The 19,073-nt window shown below is 43.6% G+C and overlaps 1 protein-coding gene across 1 annotated transcript in view; it reads left to right on the top strand.

The window, feature by feature from the left end:
- SPTLC2 (serine palmitoyltransferase long chain base subunit 2) overlaps window positions 1–19,073 on the top strand; it is a 114,409-nt gene extending 95,336 nt beyond the window's left edge. Inside the window, exons 10-12 of the mRNA XM_048852923.2 lie at window positions 2,912–3,047; window positions 4,531–4,660; window positions 12,703–19,073. Of these exons, the coding sequence (XP_048708880.2) occupies window positions 2,912–3,047; window positions 4,531–4,660; window positions 12,703–12,822 (386 nt within the window). The 3' untranslated portion in view covers window positions 12,823–19,073. The remainder of the gene's footprint in view (window positions 1–2,911; window positions 3,048–4,530; window positions 4,661–12,702) is intronic.

The following is a 19,073-nucleotide window of genomic DNA, read 5'->3' as shown; positions in this document are numbered from 1 at the left end:
CATTTCATATTCCTCGCTAGCTGTTTTTACAGACTCCCAGCATTTGTTGCATTGCATCAGCAGTTGCAGCAAGAGTGTTGTATCAGCATATCTGCGGTTAGTTTTAAGAAGTGTCCACCAATGGAAATCTGAGCTCCTTTCACTTTATCAAAACCTTCCAGGGCTTCTCATAATAAATTCTCTGTATGTATTGAAGAGACTTGGGGACAGAAATACACCCTTGTCTCACAGCCTGCCCAATGAAAAACCACTTGCTGTTGCTCAGTGTTGTTTGTACCATGATCTGTTGTTGACCGATGCAACTGGTGATGACTTCAATGAGATGCTTTCAAATCCACCTATCTGCCAGTAACCTCCAGAGACCGTCATGTCAGACGGTATCAAATACTTTGGAATAGTCAATGAGACGTGTTATCAGTGGGTTATTATGCTTCCTGCATCTTTCAGTGTTATAACTGATATTTGCTATTTTATTACATAGGCCTTGTCCCTCTCTGAAACCAGCTGTTGTTGTGTTGGTGGTGGCTCTATCCTTCACTTTGTGATCCTGAATTATGTAGAGCAGCATTTCACTCACGTGTGATATCAGGGAGATATGGTGCTGAAGGGAATAGAACAGCCTGCAGTAACTTCCTTTGGTAAGGGCAGAAAGATTCCTTTCGTCCAGTCATCTGGCCAGTTTCCAGTCATCCATACATTAAAGCAAATTTTCCACATGAGTTCAATACCATGATCACCAATTACCTTTCAGCAATTGTGCTGGTACGTTATCTAGCCATGGTGCTTTCCCAGGCTTCGTTTCCATAATAGCTGGCACCACTGCCTCTCATAGGGTTGACGGCTCCAGCTCTGTACTCGTTCCTATTGTCCTGTGTTGTAAGTGGTTCTGAGGCATACATATTGGCACAGTAATCTCTCTACCTGCATTTGATGATATCACTTTCAATAAGAACTCTGCCATCATGATCTTTTATTATACTCTCTCGCAGGAAAATCTTTAGTAAGAAATCTGACCAGTATACTATGGGTAGGCCCCTACCAAATTCATGGCCATGCGAAAACGCATCCCGGACCGCGAAATCTGGTCTTTTGTGTGCTTTTACCCGATACTAAACAGATCTCACAAGAGAGACCAGCATTTCTCAAATTGGGGGTCCTGACCCAAAAGGGAGTTGCAGGGGAGTCACAAGGTTATTTTAGGGGGGTTGTGGTATTGCCACCGTGACTTCTGGGCTGCCGTCAGAGCTGGGGAGCTGGAGAGCGGCGGCTGTTGGCCAGGCACCCCACTCTGAAGGCGGCACCCCGCCACCAGCAGTGCAGAAGGAAGGGTGGCAATACCATACCATGCCGTCCTTACTGGTGCGCTGCTGCTGCTGCCGTTGGCTCTGCCTTCAGAGCTGGACTCCTGGCCGGCAGCTGCCACCCTCCAGCTGCCCAGCTCCCAAGGCAGCGCAGAAGTCAGGATAGCAGTACCACGACCCCCCCCTACAATAACCTTACAATAACCTTGCGACCTCTCCCTCCCCCACAACTCCTTTTTGTGTCAGGACCCCTATAATTACAACACTGAAATTTCAGATTTAAATAGCTGAAATCATGAAATTTATTAATTTTTTAAAATCCTGTGACCATGATATTGACCAAAATGGACCAAGAATTTGGTATAGCTCTAACTATTGGGGAGAGGGCAGTTGACCTGACTTTGTGACTTTTTTTGGAAGGGGTCTCTAGGAATATAATTCTAATTTTAAATTGAAACCCTCATTTGGGATTGTTGGTAGAGAACATTTCAGAAACCAGAAAGATATCATAAAGTCACTTAAGACTGCATACTATCAGTATAAAATATGGGGTATTATTTAGACCGTGGCATTCTGAAGACAGTGATCCTTTCAAAGGATTTGTGTAGCAGAGAAATTTGATGTATTTTTTTGGGTGGGAGACTTGTGATATGTGGGAATGGGGGAGGGGTACTGAGCTTTGGAGTAAAAGGTCTGATCATTTCAATGTGTAGGCACACATACGAGTCTGTTTGAGAGACCAGGATATGTGCAGATGCAACTGCAGTGTACAGGAGTTGGAGTAATGTAACAGCACGCTCATAATGTGCAGCAAGAATGGAGAAAAAAATATCTGGAGCTATCTTCAAAAGCCTTGTGTCAGGTTTCAGGAGCTGAACTTGCTCATGTTATGGATACATCTGACAGAAGCTTGAAAGTATTCCTCTGTAAGCATGGCTTTGGATTTTCAAATCTCAGTCCATCTGCAACCCTGCATTTCAAGTCAGAGGTTGAACTTTCAGTTTGTTCTGCTGTAATGGTAAGTTCAGAAAATAAAACCTTAAACTAAATTTTGGTTTGCGTGCTTACCTTATAGCTGTCTTTTTATCTTGTGCCTCTTTGACTTCAGCATATTGGCAAAGGGTAGCAATATTATCTCAGTTGATCAGTTTCTTTACTGAATTCTCTTTCACAAATTCACTAACTCTGCTTTGTTGTTGTGGATTTGCCAGTGAGCCATGGTCTACTGGCATGAATCTTTTATAGGAGCGTGTATACCCATGTTCCAGACAATCTCAGTACAAACCTAATTATTATGGAAGAATTAAGGAATCATTTAAACTCTTGCAGCTCATAAAAGGGTCATCTGTTGTCCATTCTGCAGCAGTGTAGCCAGAAAATAGAGTAATCTTGGCCGTGTTAAAGGGAACTCTGAGGAAGGAGATACTGCAAACAATTGCTGGTTGCAGTTCAAATTTTAAATAACTTTGCAGTTTAGTTAACACTTTTATATACAAAGCTGGTCCAAATATGTTCATAATAGAGATGGCACAAGACTAACTACAGTTATGTGGTACATGTGATCTATGGTGGTCATTTTGCTCATGGTTTTTCCTTCATTTTTTTTCCAGGCAAGGAATGTGTGCAGCAGTTGGCAGAGAACACCAGGTATTTCAGGAGGCGGCTGAAGGAGATGGGTTTTATTATCTATGGAAACGAAGATTCTCCAGTTGTGCCTTTGATGCTGTACATGCCAGCAAAAATTGGGTAGGTTCAGTGGAGAAAATTCCCCATCCATCCACTTGACCCAGACTTGTTAGGAAGCTGGCTTTTTTTCCTGGTCTCTGTGCCTACTGCATGTAGAACTGCCAGAGACATGTAGAATACTGCCATGTTCTACAAGTGCTCAGGAAGCTCTCTTCGTCTTGGTTTATACTTGGAAAGAAGCATTTGAGAGAATGACATTTAGAGGTATTTTTTGGCCTATGAGCAAAAGGGAGAGGAGTAAACTCCAAACTGTAGGCAAGAATTGGTTTTGTGTTGCTCTTGGGATTCAGATATGGGACTAAGGGGGACATGCAGCTAAGAGATGAGGTGAGATCTGGTAGAAATGGAAGCCACTCCTGGGCGTGATGTGATGGTCACAGAACCACATGCGGGAGGTACCAGGTTCTGAAGTGGTTTTGGTCTCAAACAGATAGTCCCTCGATTTACAGCTGTTTAGGTCATACTTTTTTTGGGGCCTTGTGCTGGGAATGTTTACATTAGAGAGGATATGAATAAGAGGCTATCAGAGATGTACACAGAATAACAAATGGTACAGAGAAGGTGAATGGGTAAATAGGAACATCCCCATTCTCCTAATTCAAGAACAAAGGGGAATTCCATGAAATTGAAGGGCAGCAAATTTAAAACCACTTAAAAGGAAGTACATTTTACACAGTGCATAAGTCCATGAAACTCATTGCGAGTTGAGGCCAAGAGCTTAGTACAGTACAAAGAAGGGTTAGATTTTTTTATATGGATTGTGGAAACTTTCACAGTTACATTAGGATTATAAACCCTCATGCCTCTGGGGTATAAGACAGCCACTATCTGACAAGGATTAGGAATGAATTTTCCTTATGGGAAGGTATTCCCTGTCTGTCCATTATGGAGATTCTTGCACCTTCCTCTGAAGAATCTAGTTCTGGCCACTGTCTGGCATACTGTCAATTGTCGATCTAGTCTGCTACCTAGTCAAGAATGGCAATTGCTAGGTTCTTAAGAGCACTTTTGAGCAGATGCCACAGTGTACCTTAATTGCATTACATTGGTGAAAACAATCCTTTTTTGAAACTGCAGAGGCTTCTGCTTCAGGGATAGGCAGCAGGGGGGAATTCCTCTTATAGTCAGACTCTGGAGTGTAAGTCCTTGTTTTCCATCAGAAAGATTTTCAAGCTTAGGTTACAAATCCATTTAGAAGCAGCCCACTAAAAGACCAGCTCCTGCCAAATATAATCTTTCAGCTTTGTTAGAACTTAATACAGTGAAACCTTTCTGGGAAGACCACCTCTGGACTGAACAAAAGAAGCCTTTGTGAGCAGGCATTCTACCTCAAAGAGAAGGCAGTGGAAAGTCAGAACTGCAGCCTGTCAGGCACGCTTCACCAAAGGCCTGTGTGGTTTAGTGTACTGAGACCTTTACGCTGCTGCTCTGTCTCTGCTTCTTCAGTATCACTCTCAACATTCCTCATTGCTTTCTCTTGCAGTGCATTTGGGCGTGAGATGCTGAAGCGAAAGATAGGTGTCGTGGTTGTGGGTTTCCCTGCCACCCCAATCATCGAATCCAGAGCCAGATTCTGTGTGTCTGCAGCTCATACCAAAGAGATGCTTGATACTGTAAGTGTCTGATCTTGTCTTCCTCTCATCCATGTCTGTACCTTCTCTAAACAGAGACGGCATTTGGCTGTTGGTTTTTGCAAGCTGGTTCTGTGTTCGGCACACAAGCCAAACAAGTATTCATAGCATCACAGAAACTAGAGATGAAAAAGATTTCCCTCTGGACAATACGTGGTTGTCTATGGTACATATTCTAGGGCTTTCCTCAGTATGTTTTTAAATGAGCCAGCTAACACTCTGTCCATCACTTCCCTTGAGAGAACTCCCCTTCCTCTCTTAAAAGGCGGTAATTTGTGTGTTATGGATAGTTAAGAACACAAGGGCAAGTGCTTGTTCCTTCTAGCCTTAGACTTGGAAGTTAGAGCTGGAAAAGACGGACTAGCTAATCGGGGCCCAGGAGTGCAGTGTTGTTGACATCAGGACATTACGTACCACTAGATATTCCTGGAGAGAATTCTACACCACTGTGCGCACACCGAATTCATGTCCCCCAGGAGACTTCTTTGTTTCCATGCAGAAAAATTATTTTCTGACAGAGAAGTGAAACGGAAGCCTCAAGAGCGGTCATGCACCCTTCCCCAGTAGTGTGGGCACATCATTTTAGGTGCCTGGAGCAGCTGGTGAAGAGGTAAATCACTGCAGGGGGACAGGGCTGGGGACACCCTGGCCTGTGGCTCCTACCCTGCACCAGGCTTAGCTACTAGTCCCAGATGGGATGAGGATGGGGGAGGACAGGACTTGCTCTTCCCCTGCAAGCAGCAGCTGAAGCTGGGTCAGACCCACTCCGCAAAAACCTCCCTCAGCTGCAGGAAGCTCTCCCTCCCCTTCCCCTCCCCCCCCGCCCCCATCGTTCCTCAACTGTGGGGGAAGGGGTCACTGTATTAGGAGCTGCTACCCCATCCTCCCAACCCCCATGCATCCAGATCCTCCCACCAAGCCCCTTCTGCCCGAACCCCCACTCTGCTGAGCCTCACCCCCTGCATCTGGACCCTCCCTGCACCCAGGGGCCTCCTCCCTCTTGTGGAGCCCCACCTCTGCTGCACCTGGACCCCCCCGCTGACCACTGCACCATCCCAACGAGCCCCCCCACACCTGGACCCCCACCTCACTGAGCTCCAACTCGCTGTACCCAAATTCACACCCCACTAAGCCCCACTTTTCCAGCACCCGGACCCCCCTGCCAAGCCCCATACTCCACACTGACCCCCCCCACACACCAACTCCAACCACCTTCACCTTGACACTCCTACACCCCCCACCCCCAGTGAGGCATCCAGATTTTCACTCACTCACTCACTCACTCACTCTGAGCCACCTGCACCCAGATTTCCCAACATAGAAATCCCTCACACCACACCTGGATCCCTCCACACTTGGAACTTGCCAGGCTGTACCCGGCACAGAGGGGCAGGGCCTCGGGGTGTTTCTGGGGTAGGCCCAGCCCTTGTGCAGTGTCAGGGTCTGGTGCAGCCTCACTGCTGAGTCTGTTTCCCAGGGGGGCTGCAGGGTGATCTCCCACCTTCATGCCTATGCTCCCCACTGCCATGCTGGAGCCTTCACATTTATTTATTGACAAATAAAATTTGCAGAATTCCCTGAGGAGTAACTGGAGTTAGAACTGTCACCCTTGCTAAAGCCTCAGAGGTGAAGGATTGAACACTGTCCTCAGATGTCCTCAGAACGCAGTCCACCTGCACATTGGCAGGTGATGGAGGACTGCTCCGTTGCACCTATTGTGGTGACTAAATTTATTTCAACAGATAGTTGTTTAAGCTTGTTGTCTTTGAAGGACAGGCACACTGTATGTAACCCAGTCCAAGGCTATGTCAAAGCTCCCAATGTTCTGCAGACTCCCTGCTTCATGGTGTGGTTCCATTAAAGCTTTCTAGGAGCTTCATAAAGTGATAACTCAAGTGATGCTTTTCCCTTTGTACTGAACCCAGTACCTCAGAATGGCTCTAGGCGCTGTGCTGCTGGAGTTACTCTTTTCCCAGGAAACTCTTTTGGGAGCTCCTCCTAAGCACTATCTCCTATTTTCTTTGGGAGAGAAGGGGAACTGGTGGGCAAGGCACTCGAGATCACATCTCTGTGGCTAGAGACGTGTAGAGTCAGAAAGCAGGAGAATATTTAAACACACACGGTTTAGACAGCTTAGTTAGGTCATGAGCATATACCCTGTAACTGTATTGATGGATTATAGCCAACTGCGTTGTCTCAGAAGTGTCCAAATACGAGTAGGTAGTAACAGTTCTATATAGTGTAATAGACAGGAGTTGGCAGGTGAGCTGACAGTTTCCAATGTGTTGTCAAAAACCAAGAGCCTACCACCACAGCACCTTTAGATCAGCAGCTGAGAATTCAACTTGTTTGGTTTTTGTCTTTGCTAGGAAACCAATAAAACAGAATGGTATAAGTCATGTATGTGTACACACAATACATAAATGAATGTGCAATTTTATAGCAAGCTTAGATTCAGTTATCTTTCCTCACCACAGTTACTTATTCAATAAAGGATTTACTGCACTATGCGTCACTGATCAGACTCATCCCCTTACAATTATTTAATCAACTAGGCAAACAGGATGACATGCATACAAGTCACCCAAGTGACCACAGTCTCTTAGGCCTTGTCTACACTATAGGGGAAATTCGATCTAAGCTACGCAATTTGAGTTAAGTGAATAGCATAACTCAAATTGACGTAGATCTACTTACTGCGGGGTCCACACTACTCAGTGTTGACGGGAGAGCAATCTGCAGACGATCCCCTGGTAAGTGCAGACAAGCCCTTACAGCTGGTCTACACTGGGAACTTACATTGGCATAGCTACGTCACATAAAGGTGTGGAAAAATCCACATCATAGTTAAGCCTACCTAACCCTCGTCAACAGAAGAATTCTTCCATTGACCTATCTACCACCTCTCAAGGAGATGGATTACCTAGGCCAGTGGTTTTCAACCTTTTTTCATTTGTGGACCCCTACAAATTTTCCAGTGGTGGTGTGGACCCCTTTAGAAATCTTAGACAGTCTGCAGACCAAGTTGAAAAGCATTGTAAGTTGACAGGAGAACACGTCCTGTCAGCATAGGTAGTGTCTGTACTGAAGCATTTCAAGTGTAGACAAGCCCTTACTCTGTCTCTCAATTCTACACTGTCTGTTGTCTCCTCCTGTTGTCTTAATTTAGAGTAAGCACTTTGGGATGAGGTGTCCATCTATTTGTTTTCTCAAGTATGCTTATGATGCTATTATAAATGAATAAATAGTACTGTACCCTTTCCATTCAAAACAAAACCATGCTCCTCTGTTGTAAGCGTACCTTTCTTCTACCATCCTGTTCACTAGTAGCATTCCAACTGGCCAAAGAATATTTCAAATCTTATTTTTTCTCATGTTTATTTTTAACTATTAATATAGCCAATAATAGTAATAACGCTTTATATAGAACTTCTCCAAAAATAACCAGGTGCTTCAATTTAGAGGAAATTATTAAGGCCTGGTCTAAACTGGGGGGGATCAATCTAAGTTACGCAACTTCAGCTACGTGAATAACATAGCTGAAGTCGATGTACTTAAACCTACTCACTGCAGCATCTTCGCTACGGTGAGTTGACTGTTGCCACTCCCCCGTCGACTCTATCTGCGCCTCTCGCAGCACTGGAGTACAGAAGTCAATGAGAGAGCGCTCGGGTTGATTTATCGTGTCTAGATTAGACGCAACAAATCAACCCCTGTTGGATCGATCTCTGCCCGCTGATCCGGCAGGTAGTATAGACATACCATTTGTCTTATTGTGTCTTCTCTGATGTAGAGGGGGAGTTTGGTAGCAAACAGCCATCAGAGGTTAAGCACTGGCCGCCGGATCTGATCCCTCTCTAACTGATTGCAAAAATACCAAAGAAATATTGAATCTGTGATAGAATTGGGGAGGGCTAGCAGGGGGCTTGTCAGAGCTGAGGCTGGAGAGGGAAATTGGGTAAAGTCTACACTTATATGCCTGGAGCTACCAGTTCTATTATCCGGACACTTTCCTAAACAAATTTCACCTAATGTTGGAAGCTTGTACGAGAGAGGCTTAACTTATAAATGATGATTTATAATGATGATTCCCTTTTCTTATTAAATAAACCCACACAATGGGCAGCAGTTCTCCATTACAATTTATAATTGTTTTATGTAAATAAAATTTCCTTGCCTGAAAATATTTGGCTCTGGATTAGAGCAAAGTCCCTCCTAACCTGCATCCCTGTGGGCTGGTGCTTTCTTTTCAGTGATGAAAAATATATTACACTTTCCTGAAGTCAGAGTTCACCAGTGCTGTTTCCTTTGTAGTCTTTGCTAGTGACATGATTCTTTTTGTTTAAAATTAATAAAATCCTAAATCTGAGTTCAAGAATAACAGTTCTTTCAACAGAAATTCAACCTTAAATTGTTTCCATATGGGGCCTTTCGTTAAAGCTCTGGTAAAACATGCCCACTATTATACTGAAGTCCAGCTTCTTCCAGGCTTGTCATTCCCCCAAATTTTGGAGCGGATAGTCTCTTGCTGCCAGATATAACAAGCATGAGGGGCCATTGTTTAAAGAAACAAAAACTTGAAATATTGATCCAGGAAGGTAAATCTTGTAGAAATACATTAACCCTTCCTGCTAACACCATTCTCAAGAACAGGAGATTTGGACTAGACAATCTCACAATTAGAATATTAATCCTACGTATGGAATTAGTGGATCTCTCATGGAACGGTTGAGTATATCTGTATAAACAAACTTAAGCTTCAAGCACCATTATGTGCAGTAATACTAACCCCAGAAGTTCAGAAATCATGAGGTTGGCCCAGAAATCATGACTTAAACCAAAAAACCTTGTCTTTTAAAGTTTCTTCTAACTTTTGAACTCGTCTCATACGTACTAGGGGATGAGCAAATAGCATTGCTTACTCTTGCAAAACTACATTAAGGTGACTTTGGCTCCGGCTGCAGAAGTCCTTGGTAGAGGACCCAACTGAGATCGGGGCCCCATTGTGCAAGGCAATGTAAAAATGTGTAGAGAGGCAGTCCCTCCCCTAGAGAGATCGGTCTAATGCAAAGCATGATAGTGAGTTTGTGATATGAGATCTGGAATTTGGATTCATCAAACTCCTCTCATATAGGGGCCATCAAACATCCATTAGATGGGAACAACTTCAATCCCTGCTGGGCTGGCCAGGGTTCAATAGGGACCTGCAGGTGAAAAGCTAGGTAGTTCATTTCCACTGCCCTAAGGTGTCCAGTCCCCCATAGCACTAATATTACATCTTGGAGGATGAGGCTTGCTTCCTGGAAAGATATGTTTATTAAATCAAGTTTTGATCACTTTGGAGCTTACACAAGCAGTGTTGTCTATTCAGGACACCAGCAAAATCTGCCGCTGTGCTCTTAAAGGGATAGCTCCCATTTTTGTCTAATTGTTAACTTGCCCATCTCAGTCTGCTAGGTTTTGCTGTAGGGTCTTTGGGACATGGACTGTCTTTTTGTTCTGTTTGTACAGCACCTAGCACAATGGGGTCCATGACTGGGGCTCATGTGCATTTTGATAATATAAATAACCAAATCAAAATAAGAATGCATCAGTAAAACATTAGCACAACATGCAAATTCACTTCTAAATATTTTTTTAATATAAAACAATTACAGTAACTATTCTAGTGTCCATACACTTAATATTTATACTTGTGTATTTTTCACCGCCTCATGGGGCACTAACAGAGTTTGAATCTACAGATCCTCTACACAGACCTCTCTGTGGACCAGCCCATACAGGATTACACAACTGTATGTGAGACAGAAATGGAACATTGGGCATCAGGATTCCTGGGTTCTGTTCCTGCTCTGGAAGTAGATTATGGTCAAGGGGTTACAGAGCATAGTCAAATGTAACAGCACTCCAACTTTGGTTGTTTGGAGATTGGGCATAGACCTCTTGATGTAAAAAGCAGGAGCCTGTGCCTTCAAGCACCAGGTCTCGAAGCATGAAAGCAGTAGCAGAGGCATAAACCTCTGTATGTGGTCTGACCACCAGTGGGTAACACTGAACCCCAGTTAGTGTGGGTGACATAAGTGCCTCATTTGGCATGTTTCTTCTGAAAGGCAGTGTAGCAACATGAGTGAGAGTTAGGTGGGCATGCATGCACACACTTCTTCCCCAAAATCCTGTGAAGGCAGGAGCTCTTCCTGGGGCCAAAAATCACATTACTCACGAGCTGGTGGCATTGTGTTGCCTTGAGGGCATAGGTGCAATCTGAGACAGTATTGCAAATCTGTGGGGGAACTTGCCCTTCCAATGATGAGCCCACAACCTGAGCGCCTAGCTGTTTGTTTGGGAACCGTTCAGGTTCATCCATTCATGCATTCCAAATGGCCAAATTATATGTAAGATTCCACACCCAGCCTTGACTCTTGCTGTTAGACTAGCATGGCTTTCCCAGGAATATTTCAGGTGAGGTCCATCCACTTTGCCATCTTTCAGTGGCAGAGGCATGATCTGGGGGATGTGGCTAATAAAGAATCAGATTCTTCTAAGAAGCCACGCACTCCTCTTATGCTGCACAAATAAAAATATTTTATTGAATGTAAAGCCTGAAGTAAATATCTATTTTTACTTGAGAGCTTCAATCTGTCATAGCAGCAGACCCGTTATCTATTCCGCTGAGCCATTATGTCTGCTATGCAAAGGTTGTCATGTTTGGATGCCTGAGCAAGTTAACATAGATGTGCTTTGATGATTTAGTCTTTAGACCCCAGGTGCTGTCTGTTTCAGTTAGTATTGTAAAGATTCTTTGCTGCAGAGTTGCATATTGTTATGCCATGTTAAGTCTTTGAACCAAAAAAAAAAAAAATCTTCGTCCAATTCTAAAATTTGAGACTGATTTTGATTCTCCCTCCCCCGACTGACATTTTTACCTTTAATTCAAAGTCTTTTGAACCATTGGCTTGATTGGCCAGCAACATGTCTTCATCACTTATCCTGATTCTATCCATGTCACCTGGGAAAAAGCTGTCCTTTGCTAATTTGCCTCGTTTATGTAAACTGGTGCAATTTAAAATATAGACAAGGCCTGATGGTGTTGTATAGTGCACATGACACTAGTGACTAGTATCATGAGGGAAAGTCTTCAGTATAATAGATTCTCTTCTTAGGGAGGGTCTGTTTTGATGACTCTAAGGTAGGGTTGCATGTGATGCTAAAAAATTCACTCCAGTCAGTGGTGACCAAAAATCATAGCTGTTTGATGGCCTGTGTGAAATGATCTTCGTCCAGTTTGTAGTAAAGTGTCCATTGCAAAAGAAACACCATTGCAGTGGGCTTCCTGTGTTAGAAGTTTCCATAAAATGAGAGTGAGCTGCTCATCCTAAGATCCGAATGTGTGACAGACCAACGCGACTTTACTTGCAATACAAGCTGATGACGATAAGCTTAGCGCCTGTAAGAAACTTTACACTTTTGAAAGTGCAGTGCTAGTACTAAATAAATATGTAAGGTGTTTGTGTAAAGTTTTCTGCCACTTAGTTTGTATATCTGATGTCAGTTTACAGTGCTAAACTGAGTACAGTTGTGTATTTGTGACTATGGTGTATATGGGTCTAAATGGAGTGGATATACCTTGTAATGAGGTACAGTATGAGGATGTGGAGACTGAGAATTGCCTTTTGGGATAGCCCTTTCGGGGTTTGCATTAAGGCACACGGTGTATTGGGGAAGCTTGCTTGCCATGCTGCTATCTTTCACACTTGTTCTGTGCATAAACATAATATTTCATACTCTAGGGACAGTCAATTGTCAGCTTTACACTAAAACCACAATAAAATGATTAGGGAGAAGCTTAGTATTGTCTTTAATTTGTGACAAGGGGCAGCATAGCAAAACCTTGCTCAGTTATAGGGTTGCTTTCAAGGTAGTCTATGCACTTAGTGTATGTCAGAGATGCAGAGGTAGCTGTACTATTAGGGGTTTCATGTCCTGATTCTCTCTGCTGATATGTCGTGGTCTCTCCCCTCTCCCAGGTTTTAAAGGAATTAGATGAAATTGGGGACCTCTTGCAACTGAAGTATTCTCGTCACCGGTTGGTGCCTCTCTTGGACCGGCCATTTGATGAGACTACGTATGAAGAAACAGAAGACTGAACTCCCTCCACATGCCTTGGGGCATTCCCACGAGAGACTCTGTGGCGCAGAGGCCACGCAGTCCTTGAACCACACACTTCTGACTGCTTAGCATAAAAAGGACATTTTTTTCACAATACTGAAGTAGCCACATCATCTCTAAATGGCAATTTGTAAATAGTAAAACAGCTTGATTCTTGTGTCTTCAGGGTAGGGCCCTAGAGAGATGCTTGGCTCTATTTTTTTTCTTGTTGCTTTTTTAATTATTTATTTGTCACTGTGAAATCACAGTGACCCTAGTTGGCACAGATGCCCCACGTACACTACTAGTCTCAGGAGTGCCAGCTGAAATGTCATGTCTGCAGCACGGCACTGTTGTGGTAGCACTTCCAATTTCACTACTAGGCGTCTAACTTTGCCAGGGAGTGATGGGCTGGCCAGTTTGTTCAATGGAGATCTCCTAGAGAAACTGTTGATAACTTGTTTAATCTATTTAACAAGATGCATAATCAACCAAAGCTTTTTCCTTTTGCATTTACTTACGTTTAAAACTTGAGTTGTCTTTTTTTAAATAATAAACATGTTGCTGACATGTCACTGACAGAAACATTGTTCCAAAATGTTGGCTAGTTCCACCAGCCACAAGCAAGAGACCTCTCTGGACTTCAGCCTTTTTCCCCTAATCTGGCTACCAGATTGATTCCTGGTTTGATGCCAAGTATTGTCATTATGGGGGGTGGGGTGATGGAGAGCTTTTCTGAGTAGGAAAGATCTTGCCACTGTTAATTTCCTCATAGCTCTAACTCATGGCATAGTCAGACCTCCATTTCCGAAAATGAATCTATTGTGGCTCACTTCCTCATGTACGAGCAACTTTGCTTTGCTCAAGCTTAAGAGCTGTCCAGGTCTGTTAAAAGATGATCAGATGATTGACAGGTTATAAAAAAAATATATACTCAGAATTATAACTAAAACCCCCAAATCTTTCTCTTCTACTGGAGAAAGCTCCCATTTGCTATCAGAACCGGAATTGCATGGTAAGAAGGGTATAATGAGCAGCTACATTTATTTGGGGCAGTTCTGCAAAAGAAATCTTAGTGCACAGCAATGCAGTTAACTCCAATGTAGCGTGTTCAGATTTGGTTGTCTGAGACTCTCAGTATATTTTGTGAAATTGGTTTTGCAAAGATTAGTGTCTTAAACAAAGCACTGAAGAGACTGCAAAGCCAAGATCTACAATTTGGTGTGGGGGTCCCTCTTAAACTTGGTCTGGTCATGATGCTCTTTGCAGGTGGCAGTGACCTTTAGAATGAGATTCTCAATTTTCAAATGGAAGCACAGTGTGGATCAAGTCCATCTGTCTGGTGCAGCAAAGCAAAAGATAACTTTTTAAGTGTGATTGTAGTTTTGTAACTTTTATTCTGTGCCACTGACAGAAGTGGCACTCTTTGATCACAAAGCCAAGCAGATCTGCAGATACTACGTGGTGGATTAAAGCAGTATCACCTTCTGTTTTATAGAAACCCCATTTTATAACCTAGGCTATGTCTACACTAGCACTTTTGTCGGTCAGGGGTGTGGAAAGAACACATGGCTCGTGAGGGGTGGTTTTAATTATACTCACAGGAGAGCTCTCTCCTGTAGGCATAGAGCGGCTACACGGGAGACCTTAAAGCGGTGCAGCTGTGCTGCTGTCAAGTCTGTAGTGTAGACATAGACTTATGCATCTTGCCCCATGCTGTATAACTAACCCTCAGAAGCAAATTGTCTCAAGTCTAAAAACAATCATTTTTGTTGATTTGAAGTGCAGTAGTACAAAATCAGAAGTTTTAAAAATGTAAGTTGAAATTATGAATTGAAATAGCCACAGATAAGTCCTTCAGTATATCAAATCCACTGGAGATGTTTTGTTTGCTGGAATTGATCATCTATCCATACAATATGTCCACACCTCACATGTGGTCATGATACACCTAGAATAGTTTCCTTTATTTCTTCAGTCATGGAATAAACTGCAAAGTCCTGGAATGATCTGAGTTTATTTTGCCCCTTTGACCCTCTTCACCTGCACTCTGCCCATTAAGTTTTCTCAGCCAGGACTGCTTGTAACATTCCAAACCAATGAGTAGCTCAGATAGCTGCTGCTTTTTAAAAGGTCCTATCATAAAAATAGCTGCTGGTTTTTTTCCCCTCTGCTCAATGTGTCAGGAACCTGGATAAGATCATCCCAAGAATTCCGGATCAAAGCTCCAGGCCTGGTCAAGTGATACCTTTAAGGACTGATTTCTGGCTCTGGTAGCTTGTATGAAATAAAGGCTGTAGGTCAGTGGGGACCTGGCATTTTTGCGGCTTCTCAGGGCTGTACAGTGCACTTGTATCCAACCCCATGTGATCAAGCTACTGAACCTTTACAATTGTGAGGTGCTGACTCCCAGAAAACCTATTTTAGGTTCTAAAAATGTAAGTCCTAATTTCTTTCCCTCTTCCTGTGCATTTGGTCTCTCGATGCTAAGGCAGTCTGGCTTTGTAGACAGAGGGTAATGAAAAATACTATTACATTACTTTATTAAACTCCTTAAAGTATTTCTAACACAGGTTTGCTGTTTTTTAAAAAAAAAAGTCTCAAAATAGTTAATGTGCAGTTGGGTTCTATGACAGTTGTTTGGGATGACCTGTGGTGATAATGCCATTACACCATGGTACACCAGCATATTAAATACTGTATCCATTCCTAAGACTTGGCTCAATCACACTCTGTCCAGCTAACATTGTGAAACCACTTGATTAAATTTCAGTCTTGGATTGCCCTGGGGTCTGTGCTGCATCCTGTATGGGAAGTGGGATTTTTTTTTTCTGGTTCAGGAGGCCCATGTTACTTCAGGAGGATGTGTTTGGCCAAAGTCTGATAACTAGATAAATTGCTTCTAAAAACATGTTAAGAGCTTGAGATTTGACACATTGTGTTCAGGTAGTCGTGTTTTAAAAGCTAGGGAAATCTTTCAAGGTCCATTGAAAATTTCATCCCCAGAAATGAAAGAGCAGGTCCCTGCTGCATCAGACTATGCTTGCCTTCATGTGGAAACGGGATGGCAGTGTACCCGGAGGCGGGGGGACAGTTGCAAAGCTTTCACCAGAAGTAAAATTCATGCCCTTTTTGTCCTTGCCAAAGTAGTAAATGAAAGACACTCTTAGAGTGAAATGAGAAGGAGAGAGGCTGCTTAGGATGCAGACCTCAGGCCCTGCCAACTTTTATGAGCAGCTTTAATTGAAAATTCTGTTTTTTTCCCTGCTTTTATATAAAGAGATGCATAGCTCCAAGACAGAATTAAGGCTGGCCTTGTGCAGAGGGTTTCTCTCTGTACTGTTCCTTCACTGAATTTTGACCCTTGTCATGCAACTGCATCTCTGGAGAACGGAGTTAAGGAAAAGAGAAGAAAGCTTACTTCCTGAGCTGGAGAGGACTTTAAAACACACACTGCTAGTGCTGATGTCTGTTTTATTAAACCTAAAGGGATTTCCAGTCTTACACTCAGCTTTAGTAAAGGGAGGCCACTGTGCGCTAGTGAAGGATGTGGTCCTTGCATCCTGCTGGGGACTGGCCTTCCCCTACTGGGAGATTTTTCTAGAGTTAAGGAGGCACCTGAAGTTCTCATGATCTGTAGTCACCATTCTATTTCTTTTAGTTCCTGTGGGAGAGAGGGGGCGGCTTATGTTTTTGGTATCAAAATATCCAGGATTTGGTTTGTATCATAGGAGACAAGCATTTGTACAAAGTCTCAGCGTGCACGCTATTTTTTTAACACGGTTTGATTTCTCTATCTCTGATGTGCACATGTCTTTTTACTTCTGAGGAGCAACTTGAGAGGTTTTTTTTCCCCACTCTGGGCCCCTGCTGTTACTGGTAAAGAACACTTTGCTCCAATCCAGAGCTCCCGGCCGTGAGCTGGTCCAATTCCTTGTGGGGGTAAAAGCACTTTCTGCACCCTCCCTTATTGCCTGTTGCAGTCAGTTATCAGGGATAGGTAGAATGTTTCAGCAAGGGAATTGCAGCATTTTCCTCTTACACACCTAGAGAACAGAAATACCCCTCACCGTCTGTCATAATTGCACCTGCCTGCCGAAAGCAGGCACGGGAAGTGTTCCAGTGAAACTAATGCAGCCCAGTGCCATTCATGCGAGGGAAATCTGGCTTCCTGATCCAACAGTGGACAGTGAACAAAGAAAAGATTACCGTCGCTTTCTCCTCTCTGCTGTATGGAAGGCTTTTCCACATGCTTTAGAGCAGTGATCCTGAAAGTAAGAGTGCAGCTCCCACTGGGTTGAAGGGTCTGAGCCTTGCCTGCTCCAGACCTCCTGAAGCTCCATATAAATGGAAATGCTCCCTCCCATCTGCTGGCCACCTTTAACTCCCTTCCCCCTTTGGAAAAGTGTTTGGCTTGTTGGGTAAACGGGGCAAGAGGAGAGGTTTTTTTTGGCCTCCAGGTATTTACAGTCTAGGACTCCTACTGTCTATTAGTGAGGTTAGTTAACAGATCGTTCAAGTGAAGCAAAGGAGAGGGTGGGAGAAGAGACATGGGGAGTCTGATCACACATAAGAGGGTGTCCTGCAGAGTTCTAAACTGCTACCATGGCCACCTTTCTCTCTCTGCAGACAGTACGGCCTGTGGAGACGTGTTGCAGAATGTAGTGCTCCATCTTAACCACTATAGTTATACTCAGCTTTTGAGAACGTTGAATGCTGGAACCTACAGTCTCCATCAGTTGCACCTGTGTATTGAAGAGTGAGGCAGCTGCAGACTGTTCCATTTTAACATAAGTTCAGCCTCAGGGTACCGGTAAATCGCTAACGTGACTGTCAGGTGTAACGTTGGCTGTCCCAGGACTAGAGCTGGAACTGAAGTGGACCACCATCAGGTGAGAGAAGCAGTCAGGTGTAGTCCATTTAACTTGAAACCATTTTTTAAACTCGGTTTTAATTGTGGTGACTTGTACTCCTGCGAAGGTTCCCAGTCTTGCAAGCTGTTTTCCTGTCCGAAGGTTTTGTGTGTGGGGCTTGCACGCATGGGAAATGTCTGCCTGGGGGAAGTACTTTGGGGTTTATCTCATGTTAACGTGCTTTGTACCGAGCTTGGAGCTCTACTGTTCCGTCTGTGTCCCAAAAAAGAGTTGGGTGGGGGAGGAGGGATGACTGGACTGCACAGTGCGTACTATTAAAAGGCCTTAAACTGATTTTTTTATATGAAGAATTAATAAACTGACTCTAAAGAATACAATAGATCTTAACCCGCAGATATTCTGGACTCGTAATTAACCAATAGAGAATGTTGTGTCTTGGGGGTGGGAGGGGTGGGTTTTCTTTGTGTTCAGCCCTGCCTATCAGCAAGGTTTGTTTAATAAGCAGAAGAGGCATCTGTACACAAGGGTCAAGTGCAGTCATTACAGCTCTGCATCAATGCTACTGCTTGGCAAGGTTTGGTGATCTGCCCCTGGGGCTGCTGGAAGAGAGGAAGGATTAGGGGGAGGCTGGGAGAGAGAGGTTTTAGCATGCAGGAAGTTGTGGCATCTAGCAACTTAATTATTTCTTCGCCTGTAGACAAGCATGTGTGTCAATGGAGCAGCAGGATTGGGCCAGGGGTTGATGCAGATAGAAATATCGCTGACCAAATGAAGTGTGCTGTAAACCATACAGACACTGTATGTGCCCACTGTTTGCCAAATCTCACCCTGTTCAGCCAGTGTTTCTGCAGTCCCCTAACAGGGTGTATTAAGCCAAAGGCATTTCCAGTTTTTCAATGTCACTCCAGAAGGGGGCTAATAAAGGTCTGCAAGAGAGCAAAATAACTAGCATGGAGCCTGAGGCTTTAGGCTAGCTGCCCCAAAGCTAATGGTGGCCCATATTTCCATAGCCCTAGGGTTGAATCACCACCCAGTCAAAGCTTTTGAAGTCTTACATTGCACAGTGTTCCTTTGCCTCTGCATTGCTATAATGTACATATATATATTGGATCTTTTGTAGATATGAAACATTTTAAATGACCTTTTTAATGGGCTTCCCCAGAATATTTTGTGCCAGATATTTACTTTTTTTTACACTGTTGAGGATGAACATGAAGCTGGGTACTGTGTGGGCAGGGAGGGAGAAGAGAAGCAGATGGTCCATTGACTATAAAAAGGGTAACAATGCATGTTAAAAACACTGGAGAAAAACAACTGCTTGGAAAAAAATTGTTCATATATAATCTGTTCTACATAATAAAGAATTCGGAAAAGGC

The sequence above is a fragment of the Caretta caretta genome, chromosome 6, assembly GCF_965140235.1.
Source record: "Caretta caretta isolate rCarCar2 chromosome 6, rCarCar1.hap1, whole genome shotgun sequence".
Taxonomy (NCBI): domain Eukaryota; kingdom Metazoa; phylum Chordata; order Testudines; family Cheloniidae; genus Caretta; species Caretta caretta.
The sequence above is the reverse complement of the archived record's forward strand: the minus strand, read 5'-3'. Positions and strand labels throughout refer to the sequence as shown.